The following is a 17,500-nucleotide window of genomic DNA, read 5'->3' as shown; positions in this document are numbered from 1 at the left end:
TCTTAAAGCAAACAGTCAGGAGCCCAAAATGAACATTAAAGCTGTTTTTTTTTCTTGCTGTAATCATTCCTCTTGTGCAAAATATGGATTTAAAAGTTTATCTGAAGCTTCATCAGTGCTGCAACATTTCACATCCTCTCAAGTTGGGAAATAAACGAGTTTGTACAAATATAGACTTTATAAAAACTCCCCAGAAGACATGATCTGTTTTTAAAAACTGAACGTTTGATTTGTCTTCATCAGGAAGCAACGAGCTTGTAGCTGAAGAGGAGGAAAGTAGAATAAAGCTTTAATCAGCCTGAAGGCGATTTCAGTAATTAGATAATAATGAAAACAGACAAACACAGCGATGAAAGTATTTAGAGATTTAGTTTTTTTTGTTTTTTTTATGAGATTTGTTGTTATTAGATGCACACGCAGAGGATCCAGCTTGTGTTTTTGTCTCCGCAGTGTGCGGCGACGTCCACGGACAGTTCTTTGACCTGATGAAGCTTTTCGAGGTGGGCGGATCTCCCAGCAGCACCCGCTACTTGTTCCTGGGAGACTACGTGGACCGAGGGTACTTCAGCATCGAGGTAGGCGGCGGTGGTGGCGATGGTGGCGGTGGCGGTGGAGGCGGCGGCCTCCCGTCGCTTAGAGGGGAGCGTCTTTAAATAGTGGAAGGAAATGAAAGGCACCCTGTCTGCTGCTGCTGACGGCCACACCCACACACACACACACACACACACACACACACACACACACACACACAGGCTCTCCCTCCGCGTCCTGTTTCCAAAACAATCCGGAGGGAAGGACTGAGTGTGTGTGTGTGTGTGTGTGTGTCTTGTAGCAGCTACGGGATGGCAGAACATTTTTATTGGCTGCTGTCATGCTTCCTTGTTAGGATTAGTGTACATCCTGGAACGCCTCCGCCACAGACCGCACAGAGCTGTGTTATCCATTTAAAAAAAAAAAAAAAAAAAACCACCGTCAGGATCAGAGGCATTAGAATACTGGATCAATTTAGAAGTTATTTATCTTTAAAAAAAAATGATGATTCTGGACACCTGAACACACCTCACTGTTGTATTACAGCTCAGGATTCACCACAGGAACAGTTCATGTTAATGAGTCGATTAATCCATCAGTTAGTTTACTGTTAAATATCAACTTCTACCTTTTAATCTTTCAACCTTTTAATTCAAGCATCGTCTCATAAAAAAAAATACTTATTTTTACCAATCAGACTTTCCCAGCGTGTGGGCGTGCAGGCAGTGACGTCCTTTTATGGAAACAAATCTTGCACACAGCTTCGCCTCCTTCTGACACACAGAAACACAAACAGAAACACAGTCAGTGACATATTTCAACATGAAATCTATGAATGAAGGAAGCATTTCAAACTCATCACACAAGTTCAGATCGATGCTGTTGTTGTTATTCTGTCTTTCATTACCGTAGATGGTGTTTGATGTACTTCAAAGGCTGGTGATGATTGTGATCAGTATGTTGTTTATCTGCACAGGTTTCTCACACCCACTCACGGCGTAACGTTCATGGAAACGTTGTCTAGTTTTATCGGTTTCTATGCGAATAAACAAACCGCTCATGACCTTGTAAATGTGCTGGGAAGCAGCGTTGCCGCGCTAGCCGTTAGCGTCCGCTCTGTAGGGAGTCTTTTGTTGAAACACAACAGATAAAGACGCAACGACGACTCCCAGACCGCCGGCGACCGACCATCAATCAGATAAAACTCACTGTAAAAGTCCAAATACAGAAGCTGCTGCCGCCTCGTCGTCGTCGTCGTCGTGTGTGGAGGTCAAAGAGTTGCAGGATGTTTTCCTCTCAGATGTGGAGTTGTTGCTGCTGTCGTCGGCCTGCAGAGAAGCGTTTTATTACGTCTCTGTTTAAAGAAAACTTCTGACAGTCGGGTTCAGGCTTTTATGGATAAAGTCAAAGAAACACAAATCGACGTATTCATCGATTACGTCGGCGTGTCGTTCAAGCCGGAGACAAAATCAAACCTCACTGTGTAGCAGCAGCAGCTTCTATCAGATAGAGACGACTGATACTGGATGTTTGGGGCCGATACTGATATAAGGAAGTAAAAAAATTCAGATATTGATACATCAGCCGATAATCTTATTTATTTATTTATATATACATACATAAATGCACATTGTTTTGCAGTGATCCTTAAATGTGGTTATTTTACAGTCTAACAGTAAACTTTATTGTATTAAATGACGTCAACTTCACTGAGAATTTAATAATTATAAATTACTATAAATAAAAAACACATAGAACAAAAAAAAAACATGTACATATATATGAAACTTGAATTAAGAATTCAGTTTATTTATATACATAAATACTGCCTGTATAACTTTAAAATATAAAAACAAATATCGGCGAGTATAGTCAAGTCTCAACACAGGAGGCGTTCAGGTGCAGTGTTGAGTGTAGGTCATCTGTGTTTTGGAAGTGCTAGTTACGCACATAAAACACTAATTTTACTATAAATCCCCTTTAACACTGATGTCACTACGCGTTCACCGGTCGGTGGATCCTGGTCTTCTCTCTCTCTCTCTCTCTCTGTGATCAGGCCTGTTGAGTTTAGATGAACAGCCGGTCCGATCCGGCTCGTCGTCGTCGACGCCTTCAGAAAATGAGAAACGTCAGATTAAACAGGTGGTTCTCTGCAGCACAGACACGCTGAGCGGACGAGCGGCAGCTGAACAGAACGGGTTTGTTTGGAGGTTTTAAAACACGACGTGCGTCACATTCAGTCCTGCTGTGTTTGAAGACAAACTCACATTTAGAAGATCATTTCTCTCTTTTTTATAAATGAGGCTTTTCTCAAGTTGATGCTTTTCATGCTTCTAACCTGCAGTCAGCTGTTCTCAGGTCAACAAGCAGCGTTTTCTAACAACATCCTGCTCCGACATGTTCACATCCTGATAAAACAGTGACAACGTTGGTTTATTTATTTTAATAACAGTAACTTATCTTTCTGTCCGCGGCTGCAGATGAAGGTCAAAAAACAAAATACTCATCAGCTTTTAGTCACGCAAATGTGATTAAAATACATCAAATCTCTGTTGTTTACTGTTAAATTCAGTTTTCTTCATTCTGTGGTTATTTTCTAAACTAATTAATGTCTTGTCATTGTTTAATTGATCCGCCGATTTTCTGCCACTCATCAGTGTCCATGTGGGTTAAATGATTAAATACATTAGCAGGAATTATTGTTACATAAAGCCAGGAAGTGCTGACAAAAATGTGATTTTAAAATATGGCCAAAAACGTTATCAATCTAACGATAATTATCAGGATAAATGTGCTCCTGAGTGAAAGTTTTAAACTCTAACATGACAAACACTTTGTGAGTATTTCACAAATCTGAGGTTGAACATTCAAAACATTTATTAAACCTTTTAATCAACATCAGATATGTAAAATTAATTATTTATGTAGTATTAAAAAGTCTTAATTTAATGTGTTGAATGCTGCAGAAACCCCCGGTGTGACTCTGTAAAGTTGTCATTCTGATGTTTGATAGTAAAGTAGCCAGTCTCATACGGACTCCAGTCATAAATGGTACCAGTGTTCCCAGTAGGATTCACCTGTGTGTGTGTGTGTGTGTGTGTGTGTGTGTGTCTGCAGTGTGTGCTGTACCTGTGGGCTCTGAAGATCAACCATCCCAACACCCTCTTCCTCCTCAGAGGAAACCACGAGTGCCGGCACCTCACAGAGTACTTCACCTTCAAACAGGAGTGTAAGTCCACACAACAAACTCCTTATCTGGCTGTTTCCTGTTTGTGTGTGGGCGCGGCGCTGTGTGTGTATAAAACTGACCTTGCTCTCTGTGTGTGTGTGTGTGTGTCCTCCAGGTAAAATAAAGTACTCGGAGCGTGTGTACGATGCCTGTATGGAAGCGTTCGACTGCTTGCCTCTGGCTGCGCTCCTCAACCAGCAGTTCCTGTGTGTGCATGGAGGTCTGAGCCCCGAGGTCACCTGCCTGGATGACATACGCAAGGTAACACACACACACAACTGCAATCTGTCTCAACAATACTGTGATTTAAATTGCAAATATTTGATATAAATTAAACTACAGGTTTGTATACAAAACGGCATAATCACATATTTGTTTAAACAGAATCAGTTAAAATAATATTAGCTTGAATATAAAACAGCTGATGTTAGAAAAAGACTTTTTAAAGATGCAACTAACCGTTATTTTCATTTATCGATTAATCGTTTTGTCTATAAAATGCCGGAAAATAATGAAAGATGGCCCAAGGTGAAGTCTTTGAATAGAAGATATTCAGTTTATGATCATTTATGACACAAAAAAAGCTTAAAATTCTCATATTTGAGAAGCTTGTGTAAATACTTTTTATCTAGAAGAAACATCCAGTCATCTGACCGGCAACAGCATCGTCAGTTTTAGTCGTTTCAAATGATGTTTTAGTTTTTGCTTACTTAAATTTAGTTTTCTCTTCTTGTTGCTTTATTACATGTCCTGGTCGACTGGTTGAGTAGCGGGGGTGTATTCAAAACACCCCCGTTGTTCACAACTTTGAACTCAACCTGATGGAGCCTGCTGGGTCTAACTGTACTCAACGGTTACTCAACGGTTACTCAACGGTTACTGAATGTTTATTGAATAAGCGTTTTTCCTGTAGTATTATCAACAAACCCCCGCCAGGCCAAAAAATATTTTTTAATGCCAAAAATAACGCTAAATATCGGTAGCGTAACTCCGTTGAGGAATAGGGCAGCGCTTAGTATGTTTGCGTAGCGAGCGGGGAAAGAGCGGCGGGAAAGTGATGGTGGATGCGAGCGGAGCAGAGGAAAAGGTGAACGGTAAGTCTTCAGTCTGGCAGTAAATGTACAGAACAGACTACAGTTTAACAGTTAATAAATGCTAAAAAGTCACGTCTGCTGTTTCCCCAAGTGCTGCTAAAGTGAAGCAGGTTAGCTCCAAAGTTAGCAACAATAGGTTAGCATAACCGGAAGAGGCTAAACGGAGAAATGTGAGTTCACTGTGCACCCCCACCAACCCACCCGCGACTAATTGATTAGTTGAAGATTATGTACTATTTCAGTCGACCAAGATTTTCTTTGGTTGACTGCAGCCTTATTTATTATCTTGATTGTTTGCTGCTGTGACAGTTTCTGCATCAGTTTTAGCTGCGTTTACTTATTGAAGTTGCAGCTGTGTCAGTAACATTCACTAGATTGAATTGGTGTCGGGCAACTGTCTGTCTGTGTTTTAAACTGGTGTGTGTGTGTGTGTGTGTGTGTGTGTGTGTGTGTGTGTGTGTGTGTGTGTGTGTGCGTGCGTGCGTGCGTGCGTGTAGCTGGACCGGTTTAAGGAGCCGCCGGCGTTCGGGCCGATGTGTGACCTGCTGTGGTCGGACCCGGGAGAAGACTACGGTTCAGAAAAGACCCAGGAACACTTCTGCCACAACAGCGTGAGAGGCTGCTCATATTTCTACAGGTACGACTGGTTCTGCTGCTGCTGGAAACGTTTCTACTTTAAAAAAAAAAAAAAAAAAAAAAGAGACAAAGAGCCTCTCGGCCTGTTAATCTGAGCTGATTAAAGCTTTTATAAACAATGGCTTATCTCTGGATAAAGTGACCGCTGGTTAAATCCGCTGTCACACAGATACTGACAATAAATATTAGCATTCTCTGCCTCTGTCTTAATATTTGTGTTGAATTTGCACTGTTGACATCATGTGGAGGTCACAGTGAGGTGAAAGCTGCTGCTGCTGCTCAGAGGTTTTGTTTAAGTAGAAGTTATTCATTAAGAAATGACACCAAATTGTTTCTGTAATGTCTAATAGATCTACTCTAATAGTTTGGCTGCGTCTCGCTCGCTCTCTCCGCTCGGTGCCAACAAAAACCCAGAAGCTGGTCCAGGTAGCGTCTCGGTTCATGTCAGGTCCTTATCGTCATAGAAGAGGATGTTGTTTTAGTAGCAAAGCAGCTTCAAAACACAAAAACAACATGAAACAGACACAATGATTGAGCTGCTACTCTGCACATAATCCACAATAACATTAAGGATGTTTGTTAAAAGCAAAGATAAAGTGCTGAGCTGCAGTTTATAATTATTATATTTAGTATATTTAGTATTAAGACCACTTATTAGACTCAGATATACAGTGTCTTGTGCAGTCGATGTCCTTCGCTCCTGTTTAAGGCTCTGAAACTCTCAGATTGTTTGTTCAGTTCAAACTTCCTCAAACAACAGAAGTTACATCATCGCTGCCACCTCGCAGCGTGTTTGTTTTACTTCCCAGAGCGTCTCACACAGGCGGTGACTCACTTTTAATCAGGCTCAGGACTTTTTTATTACATGTACGTCTCTTACAGTGTCGCAACTAAAGGTTTCGATCGTTATGGATTAACTGGCTGATTACCATATTGGCCCGAATATAAGGCGACCCCCCCCCGTTTTCCACAAGCTCGTCTCTCCTGTCAGGCTCTTGGAAGAGTCGGACTGATTTTCTCCAGCAGTCGGTGTTTTTCACTGTTTGTCTTCTTGAGCTCTTCATCATGTGTGACAGCGATAACGTCCAGCAGCTCACGACCCAAAGATGTTCAGTTTACTGTCAAAGAAACAGAAAATATTCACATTTAAGAAGCTGTGTTGATCGATTAATCAACTAACCGTTGCAGCTGTAGTCTATAAATCAATATAAATGGAATCATTTCTATTTATAAATCGGTTAATTTTCTGTCAGTCGACTAATCGTTACAGCTCTAAATAATAACCATACACAACTACAGCTACATATAATAATAAACTTTATTTATAATGCACCTTTCATAACATAAAATGCAGCTCAAAGTGCTTCACAGAAAGAGGTTAAAACCAGCAAGCAGACAAAAAAAGATAGTTTATAATATTAAAAGAAAGGAGAAAGAAAAAAAAAAAGAGGATAAAAGGAGGTAAAATCATGAGATAAAAAAGATAAGTAACAGTAAAAGGTTGAGTTAATTAAAAGCAGAAACCATAACAATAAGTTTTGAGCTGCTGTGTCTATATCTGGTCTGATTCGTCTTCGTCTCTGTCTGTGTTTCATGTGAGGATGAAGAGTTCCTCAGTGATCCGAGCCGTGCACGTGTATATATATATATATATATATATATATATATATATATATATATATATATATATATATATATATATATATATATATATATATATATATATATATATATATATAGTCCATGTACATGTATAGTCATCTTGTGTGAATATGCACGTAGCCGTTATAGGTCAGTATGTAGCTGAAATATAAATCCATCTTTACTTTTAACAACCAGCTGATTAGCATCACCGTTGTTTCTGTATGTTCTAAATAAAGCTTTAACAGACGTTTAGGACTCTGACTGTAACGTATAACTGAAGACAAGTAAAGTCTTCCATGTCTGAAAATGTGTTTGGGTTAGAATTACATGAAGTGAATGTGCAGTTGTGTGTGTGTGTGTGTGTGTGTGTGTGTGTGTGTGTGTGTGTGTGTGTGTGTGTGTGTGTGTGTGTGTGTGTGTGTGTGTGTGAGGATCAGATATAAACTCGTTCAACCTCCCTCTGTGTAAGAGCCTTGACCTTAATTGATCTCTAATTTTAGCACTTTTAGCATCTCTTGATATACTCGAGTTTAAGCAGCCTTCTTAACTGTCATAGCAACCAAGGTGACTGTCAGACAGCCGAGCGGTGGGAGGATATAGGCTGAGCGCTCGTCATTGGCTCCACATTTTTGAAAAAAAATAAATAAATAAATAAAACAATCATCCAGTGAAATCATCTTTTGTTTTTGCCAAATTGGCGTCTTATCCTGTAAAAACAAATCCTTCTTTCATCACCACGTTTGTTCATTCTTGTGTTTTTTTTTGTTCCAGTTACCCGGCAGTATGTGACTTCCTGATGAACAATAACCTGTTGTCTGTAATACGAGCACATGAAGCCCAGGACGCCGGGTGAGTGGGAGCGACGGCGCCTGCTGTCCGACGTCAAGTCTCTCGTTCTGATTGGACGACGGTTTGTTAACTTGTGTTTTTGTGTCCCGACAGGTATCGAATGTACAGGAAAAGTCAGACGACAGGCTTCCCGTCTTTAATCACAATCTTCTCGGCTCCCAACTACCTGGATGTGTACAATAACAAAGGTAAAAGAGAGGAGGAGGTGAAGGATGGGGAAACCATGGCAACAGGTTGGAAACCTTGAAGCCTTGGCAACAGGATGGTGAAGTAGAAATGTTCATGTGTGTGTGTTTGTGTGTGTGTGTGTGTGTGTGTGTGTGTGTGTGTTTCGTCCTCAGCTGCGGTGCTGAAATATGAGAATAATGTGATGAACATCCGGCAGTTTAACTGCTCCCCTCACCCCTACTGGCTGCCCAACTTCATGGACGTCTTCACCTGGTCTCTGCCCTTCGTTGGAGAGAAAGGTAGAGCACCGTCGTGTGTGTGTGTGTGTGTGTGTGTGTGTGTGTGTGTGTGTGTGTGTGTCTATCAGCAGGTCTTATAGCATTTAATCCAGACCCCTCAAACTACAAACAATCCTTAGAAAGGTATTAAAAAGTGTTAAATGTCCTGTCCAAAGGTGTTTTGGTCGTCTTCAGATGTCTTGTTTTGTCCGACAAACAGTCTAAAACCCCAAAAATATTCAGTTAACAAAGATTTAAAACAGAATAAAACAGAAAATCCGCACATTACAAAAGCAGGAACCAGTAAAATGTTGGTATTTTTACTTAAAAATGACTAAAGAGTCATCAGCAGATCTTTCATTTCACTCCTATAACACTGTCACACTCAGATCAGGGCTGCAGCTAACAATTGTTTTCATTATCTATTATTCTCTCAATTAATCAATTAGTCGTCTGTTTACTGTCATAGAAGAATGAAGAAACCAGAAAATATTCATATTTAAGAATCTTTTTTTAATTAAAAATGACTCAAAATGATTAATTAATTATCAAAGTAGTTGGTGATTAATTGAATAGTTTCAAACTAAGTGATTAATCGATTAATCGTTATCGCCTTTTTCTTGACACACATTCTTCTTCTTTGTTAAACCTACATTACCCACAATGCAACACGGAGCATGTTATGCTAGTAGCAGCTAATGTAGCCTTTAGTCTTAAAGGAGGACAGAGGACACCAGCGGGAAAATCTAAATCCAATCTAGTGACACAGACCAGAGTTATGCGTCATGTGACATAGCGACAGTATCAGAGGAGGGACGTCATCGTGAGTTCTCAGCTCTTTGGATAATTGTGCTACATAATTAGGTTTACTGTTTCCCTCCGACGCCGTTCGGATTAATTTGGGCAGCAGACGCCCCCCGTTAGCCTGCTGGGTTCCAGACCAGCAGCATGTTAGAAGGTTCTGATAGCAGCATTAGACGGATCCTCCGCTGATCTGAGCCTCGCGCTCTGTTGTAGGTGGAAGAGAACGAGCCTCCGTCGCTTGTTAAACCTCCACAAGCCGCCGCCGCCGCCGCCGCTCCATGAAATCTGTTTGACTTTAATATAAATCTCCATTAAATCCTCGTGTTTCATTCCGAGAGCGGCGAGCAGACAAAGACCTGAGCAGAGAGCGCTAAAGATCTCTCTGTTCCTGACTGAAATCACAGCATCACGTGTTGTTTTTTCCACATCTGAAATGAAACGATGCGTTTTTCTTCTGATTAACAGAAATCAGGAGTTTGATGATTTTAATTCCTGCTGGTTTAACGAGCGACTCCACAGGAATGAAAACAAACACACTAATCACACAGAGGATTCATCTATAACTCCGGATGCACCTTTAAAAAAAGACAAACTAGAGTAATCAAGGGTCGCTTTGTTGCTAAAAGCTTATTATAACTTATTATAACAAGCTACAATCAAATGCATGTTATGATTGAGCCCATATCTTAAAGGTTTTAATGACTTTAGAGAACTATTAATCAGTATATAAAGTTCCTCTAATGTTTGTAGCCTGAACACCTGCAGAGACGATGCTCTGATGTTCATTAATCTACATTATAAATCAATCAGAGAACATTAATCTGCAACTATTTTTTTGGTTGCAGGTTTCTTGAATGTGAGAATTTGCTGCTTTTATTTTGAAGTTTTCTGATTAACGGAGAAAATAACCGACGGATTCATCTTTTATTTGCATTTTTTTGGGAAGAAGTTTACAACAAATAAATGTTTTGTTTTGTTTATTGTAGGGATGGTGACGTCTCAGTGTTTATATTATAGAAGCTTGTCAAATGTATCGTCATCATCACATATTTGCATCTGTAATAATAACATCTGCCCTTATTTAAATAATATTTTAATATGTGTGATTTGTTTCGTGATCACGTCGTCGGGTCTTTTCTTGCAAAGCAGATCAGTGAGCGCTACGTGTGTGTGTGTTTGTTTCACACAGTGACGGAGATGCTGGTGAACGTGTTGAACATCTGCTCTGATGACGAGCTGATGTCAGAAGGGGACGACACGTGTGAGGGTAAGAGGATGTCGCACCTTCTCATATCACACCTTCCTGCTAGAATCTCTCTCTCAGTGTTACTAGTCAACTTGTGTATTTTCCACCTTCTGTAACTGAACTTTGAACTCTCAAACACCTCACAGATGTTTGTTTCAACTCGTTCTTTTATATATATATATATATTTTTGGGGCCTTTTTATTGGACAGCGACAGGATATAAGAGGAGACGTTGCAGTCATGTGACCTCTGACCTTCGGGGGGGGGAAACGCCTCGAATCCTTTAATTACAAACGGTTACTTCGAGTCATTTTTAGTGAAGAACAACTTGCAGCCACAGTCAACAGTTTGTCACCTTTAGTTTTTTTTTCTGTGATGATATGGTCATGTGGTTGTTTCTGAAAACTCTTCTCGTCGTCGGACGTGTGAGACTTCACACTTTCCTCTTCGGTTCGTTCCGTGTCTGCGTGTGTGCGTGCGCTCTCTGAGGGAGGATTCATTAACGACCGGGTGTCACAACTGTCCTCGAACGCACCGTCGAGGACAGTTTCCAAACGGTCTCCTCTTGCAGCAGCGTTGCCACATAATAATGAAGTAACTGGAAAAAAAAAACAAATTAAAAGCTTTTGTTTCTCAAGTTGATTTTTATTCCGTTGTGAAATAACTGGAAACCAGTGGCTGCTGGGAAGGAAGGAAGGAAGGACGGAAGGATGGATCAATCCAGAAAGTCTTAAAAGCATAAAGGAGTCTGGTGTTATTCCATAAAATGTAAAGGATATAATTAATATTTTCCTTCTAACAAATATGTAGTTCCAGTTTGTTTTAAAGCTTTTTAACAAACTAAAGGGAACTATTTTCAGAGGCGGATGAATCCACATTTTGCTGCTCTAGTGAGTATTTCAGTGTGTGTGTGGGAATAGTGTAAATAAACTAGAGTGTGTGTGTGTGTGTGTGTTCATGGTGATGAAGGAACATGTTACTCAACTAGCAGCTGTTTTATTGGCGACGGCCACGATCACAACAACTAAACACCCGGTTTATTCACTATAAGAGCCGCCGATTCATCACGACATGTACTCATACATGACGTCATTATCTGAACAACTGAATATTATACAAGGACAAAAATATTGAGGCAAGAAGGTTTTCAAACAGAAAAACACAGATAATTTATTGACATTGTTATAATCCGACTCACAACGAAGAGGAGACACTATGATAACGTCTATTGAATCCACATTAAACCAAATTGAGCTTAATTAAAGAACTAAAGGCTCAGTGGTGCACGTGTGCACGAGTGTAAGATGTGTGTATTTAGTTACAAAACAAAGACATAAGAATAACTTAAAACAGCTTCCTAACTAAACACACGGGTGCCTGAAGGGGAGAGAGAGCAGCTGCTGCCGCCACATGGCAGAGAGACAGACAGACAGACAGACAGACAGACAGATGCACTGGAGACAGACAGACAGACAGACAGACAGACAGACAGACAGACAGACAGACAGACAGATGCACTGCAGTCAGACAGTCAGACAGATAGACAGACAGACAGACAGACAGACAGACAGACAGATGCACTGCAGACAGACAGACAGATGCACTACAGACAGACAGACAGACAGACAGACGCACTGGAGACAGACAGATAGACAGACAGACAGATGCACTGCAGACAGACAGACAGACAGACAGACAGACAGACAGACAGACAGACAGATGCACTGCAGACAGACAGACAGACAGATGCACTGCAGACAGACAGACAGACAGACAGACAGACAGACAGACAGACAGATGCACTGCAGACAGACAGACAGACAGATGCACTGCAGACAGACAGACAGACAGACAGACAGACAGACAGACAGACAGACAGACAGATGCACTGCAGACAGACAGACAGACAGACAGACAGACAGACAGACAGATGCACTGCAGTCAGGCTTAAATAACCTGGGAACAGCCCGCGGCCTCCAGGTGTTCCTGGTTACCGTAACGATCCACCTGCAGGGTGAGCAAAGAGACGAGTGAACCACACAGCAATGCGAGATGACTCAGGGGTCATCACAACATACATGGAAACAGTCTAAAAATACAAATATGACGACGTTAGAAAGGGTTGAAATACACAACGATTAGAGGCGACGACCAACAGGATCAACAGCACCGAGGAGCTTCATGTCAAAGGTTCATTTATCAGTTTATCAGTCGTAACACAAGATCAACTGATGGTTTACATACAGCTGATCTAAAACACATCATGAATAATATTATTGATTTATCTGCATATTATTGTTGCAAGTAATTGTTTAGTCTAGAAAATTTAAGAAAAATACAATTATTGATTCTCAGATGTCTTGTTTTGATTGACCAGAAGTCCAAAACCCCCAAAATATATTATAATATATAAGATATTATGATTATATTATTTTAGCTTGAAGAACCTGATCATCAAAACAGGTGTTAAACTAATTGATTAATCAACTATCAGCTGTAGTATGAATACATATTAAGACCTGATATCCCATCAGCCTCAGCTGTACTTTGTGTTTAGTGCTAATTTGCAAATGTTTGCATGCTAACATTAGCCTTTAGCTCCCGGCTTCGTTAACACATGTAGACTGTTAGTCTTGTTATCTGCTGAGCCGTTAATGAGCAGAGTCACAGAAACTGTAAAAACAGTAAAAATCAGTAGTGAAAAATAACAAACACATTTACTCAAGTGTTTTACTAAAGTACCATTTTAGGTACTTTTACATCAGTATTTGTATTTTATGACATTTTGTACTTTTTACCTCTACTCACTACATTTATTTTGCAGATCAATATTTTATACATAAAACATATAAGATTATAAAATATTCATCATAAAACCATCCAACAGTGTAAATTGTTAAAATTAGCTCAACAATAACAATATTAAAAATTCTGCTTACATGTACAAATCAGTGAATCTGCATCAATATTACAATTAAATATATGAAAAATGTACATCTTGCTCCCAATACTTTATGTCCTGTTTCTTAATAATGGAGGATTTCTTCATCTCATCTCTCATTCTTCCACCACTGGTAAAAAAAAAAAAAAAATTAGCATGTTGCTATGGCAACCTACTGTTCAACACTGAATATCATTAATCAAATACAGTAGAGCCTGAGGAGGAAGTGAAACCCTGAACGCAGTGAAGCGTGGTGTCGACTAAACCGTTGACGTGTTGAAAACGAGTCGTCCTGTGTGTGTCGGCGAGATGGTGAAGCGTTGACCGGTAGCGTGCTCTCTCATACGGGAGCTGATGCCAACTCACCGCGGTGTTTATCCACACAGAGCGGCTCGCTGCCAGAGCGCCATCTCTCTGCTCTCATATATATATATATATATATATATATATATATATATATACTCGCTTATACTGTCGTCCTCATGCTCACATATTGTGTGTGTGTGCAGCAGCACAATAATTCCTCAGCTATAAGCTATGATTGTAGCAGCATGACTACAGGTTGCGTTGATAATCGGGGGTTTTCTAGATCTAATGATACATGAAGATTATATGTGACTGTTCACTTTGGTTCTAGTTGAACCACAAGTGCTGCAAGTCCTGATGGAGCCTGGCAGGTGTCATGGCAACAGAAAACTTAATTGCTAGCGCTCTTGAATGAGTAATAGCTAATAATTCTGCTCTATTAAGTCAACAGCACTTCATTTGTTCTCTGATATTAGAAATTTGTGCACATGAACTAACACAATACAATATGTTAATAACATATGTATGATTAAGACTCAACACTACATCTACAGGTATTAATATGAAGAGATTAATTCAATATTTGTACTATTAATTCAATGTGTGCTTACAAATGAGTAGTTTGTGCTTACAAGTTTGCAATTTGTGTGTTAAAAAATTAATTTGTAAATACTAGTAATGTCCTCTCAACTTTATAACTTACTAATTTGAATGCACAAACTATACATTTCTAATTTACACATAAATTCAGTCTTCCCATTCACTTCTGAATGGTACTATACAATTTTTATTAATTACTTATTTGTATGCACAAGTCATACATTTGGGAGCACAAATTAGTAATTTGTACATTTTTCCTACAAATGATTTATTTCCAATTTGTACACATTATACATTTGAGAGCACAAATTACTGATTTTTTACATGCAAATTATAAATTACTCATTTATACGCAGTTAACCATTTCTGATTGGTGTGCTTAAGTTATTGATTTGAGAGCAGTTACTTAAAACTGCTGTTAAAATCACACCTGAATTGCTGCATGTAGTTCAGATTTTTAGTGGAGGAGTCGTTTTACATGCTGGTGTGATACAACACTGCTTCAGTTATTAGTCAGCTGAGGTCTGTGAAGTAAAAAAACATCCAGAGATGTGATTGTAGTGGGATTTTCTCCTTCGCCTCATGTCCTATTATTCTGTTTTTTTTACAGGTGGAGCTCCGGCTGTCAGGAAGGAGGTGATCAGGAATAAGATCCGGGCGATTGGAAAGATGGCTCGAGTCTTCTCTGTGCTCAGGTGTGTTTTAGCGCTCGGACCACTTGGTTGAATTTTACTTTAAGTAATATTTTCAGTTATTATGTGAACATGAAGACTAAATTAAAGCTGTGAGCAGTGTTGGTCTGGACCTCGCACTCTGGCCCGTCGGCATCAGATCATTTTGCTTTTTAAAAGTGAGGGATGTTTCTTACAAGTGTGGTGTGCTTTTATTTCGAAAGTTTGATTGACATGTGTACTGTCAGGTGTGTAGAGACAATAAGTAACACCTTTTTGAACATTTACTGCTTCCACATAGTTTTAGATACAAACTTCATTTGAACTTTAAATGAGTCACGAGACTTTGACCTACAAATCTCCAATTTACATGTTTTTTCTATCTTTTATTGTTTTTGAGATATTAGAGTGTGAGTTTTAAAGTCTTTTCTTGCTCCTCCTGTGATTTTATAATGAGTGTGTATTGCGGAATGTTTCACAGCACTGAGGGAGTGACATCACCAGGAGCAGTTGGAGAGGAGGATTTTAGAGTACGCTTCTTGTGAAATCTCCTCATAAATCCCATGACTTTGGCCAAATCTAACATTAAAAATCATATTTTAGTAGGAAATTTGGTGGCGAATCCATTGATACAGGTTTGAAAGTGGTCAGACTTATAGTTTAGATGTCAGAAGCCTCTGTTTGACACAAAGTTCATGCTTCCTCATTCCTTTACATTGTAAGGGTAATGTGGCACTGCAACTTTCAGGGCTTATTAAATCCAAACTGTTCGAGTTATTACAAAGTTTTTAACAGCTTTTTTCAGCACAGTGTCATAAGTCATCTATTAAAGTCTGAAGCCGATACCATTAACGCCCTCGGAGGAGATAGCGTTTGTTTGGGGGCCAAAATTGGGGCAAAGTCTTATTTTGAAAGGCTAATTGCAGACTTCCTGTTGGATTTAGGTCAGGGGTGTCAGCTTATGATTTGTAGGTCTTGATGAGACGAATAATTGAGTTTTGGTTTGATCTCTCTACGACATTACGTAACAATGTCGTAAACAAACAAACACGAAAAACAATAGGGTCCTTGACTGAGCCCAAAAGGCAGAGGACTACTGTAGTAGTCCTCTGCCTTTTGGGCTCAGTCAAGGACCCTATTGTTTTTCGTGTTTGTTTGTTTGTTTCTTTATTATTACGCCACAAAAGGCCCTTTTGGGCTCGGTCCCTAATAAGGACTAATGAAGTTTAAATTGGACCCTCATCCTGACGAGGATGGTGATTGCTGCCTTTCTGCTCAGTGAAGATAGATTTATGAGTCCAGTAAAAAGTGTTATTGGACAGAAAATACCGTGTTTCAGACTTCAGACGTCTGTGGAGTTTTATCCTGTTTTCCAGTCTTGCTCCACTTACAGTAAAAGGTTAATGACTTCTTCCTTGATTTACACGTGTCCTCCTTTTAATCCGGTGGAAGTGTGTCAGAATAATTTGTCTTTTTTTAATGATGGATGCTCTTGTTCAGAAAATGTCTGCGAGTTATTTTAAGGCCTAGAAAAGCAGCACAGGCATGTGAAGTTCCTCTTCCACATCCACTTATTAGTGAATTGATAATCACTAACGCAGTGTGTTAGCGGCAGGCTGTTCAATAGTTCTGATTATTCTACGCTCACAGTTAGGGACGATTAAATAAAAATCAAATGATATATAAAGGGCAATACAATAGACGTTATTTATATTTGCTGTTTATGTTGGCATTTACTGTCCTAATTAAATCAAAACATGTTAAATGAATTATTTAGCTTTTTGTGAATGATTTGTTTTTCATTGTGACATAAATTTACAGTTTTTCGGGCTGTGATTTGATTTTAATGTGGCATAAAAAATTAATATAACAATGAATAACCATAAAAGATAAATAATTGTCCTTTTTAAAATGTTTTTTTATTAAATTATGACACAGTAAATGCAACATGAAAAGGAAATGCAAATAATGTGTAATGTACTTATTTCATTGATTTGTTTTTATTTAGGCGCTTTAAATCTTCCGTAGACGTTGTGTTCCACCGTCGCTTCATGAATTAATGATCAGTTCTACATTAGCTACTTTAGATTAGTACATTTGTTTTAATTGGTGTTTGAAATTATGCTGGAGTTGCTGCAAGTAACGATTATTTTCATTATTGATTAATCTGCCAATCATTTTAGCGATTAAGTGATTGATCGTTTTGTCTTTAAATGACGTTAAAATGTCAAACAGCCCGAGATAAACAGTCCAAAACTCAAAAATCTTAAATAAAAGCTTAAAATCCTCATGTTTAAGAAGCTGGAACCAATGAATATTTGGCTTTTTTTTCTTGAAAAATAACTATTGATTATCAACAACTAATTATTACAGCTCTAGTGTGAAATCAGTGATCAGTGTCTGAATCTCAGTTTGTCAGTTAAAACATCAAAAACTGAAATGAAGGTACTTTTGAATCGCTGTTGATCGTAACGTTTGATCACTCTGATGTGTGTGTGTGTGT

General features: G+C 39.2%; 1 protein-coding gene across 1 annotated transcript in view; it reads left to right on the top strand.

Annotated features, from left to right (window-relative positions):
• Nucleotides 1–17,500, top strand: part of ppp3ccb (protein phosphatase 3, catalytic subunit, gamma isozyme, b) — a 32,128-nt gene that overhangs the window by 11,145 nt on the left and 3,483 nt on the right. The window contains 9 exon segments of the mRNA XM_042395141.1: nt 451–575; nt 3,649–3,760; nt 3,876–4,021; nt 5,352–5,491; nt 7,906–7,983; nt 8,077–8,171; nt 8,325–8,450; nt 10,423–10,500; nt 14,937–15,021. Coding sequence (XP_042251075.1) covers nt 451–575; nt 3,649–3,760; nt 3,876–4,021; nt 5,352–5,491; nt 7,906–7,983; nt 8,077–8,171; nt 8,325–8,450; nt 10,423–10,500; nt 14,937–15,021 — 985 coding nt within the window.

This window comes from Thunnus maccoyii, chromosome 19 (assembly GCF_910596095.1).
Source record: "Thunnus maccoyii chromosome 19, fThuMac1.1, whole genome shotgun sequence".
NCBI classification, from domain to species: domain Eukaryota; kingdom Metazoa; phylum Chordata; class Actinopteri; order Scombriformes; family Scombridae; genus Thunnus; species Thunnus maccoyii.
The sequence above is the reverse complement of the archived record's forward strand: the minus strand, read 5'-3'. Positions and strand labels throughout refer to the sequence as shown.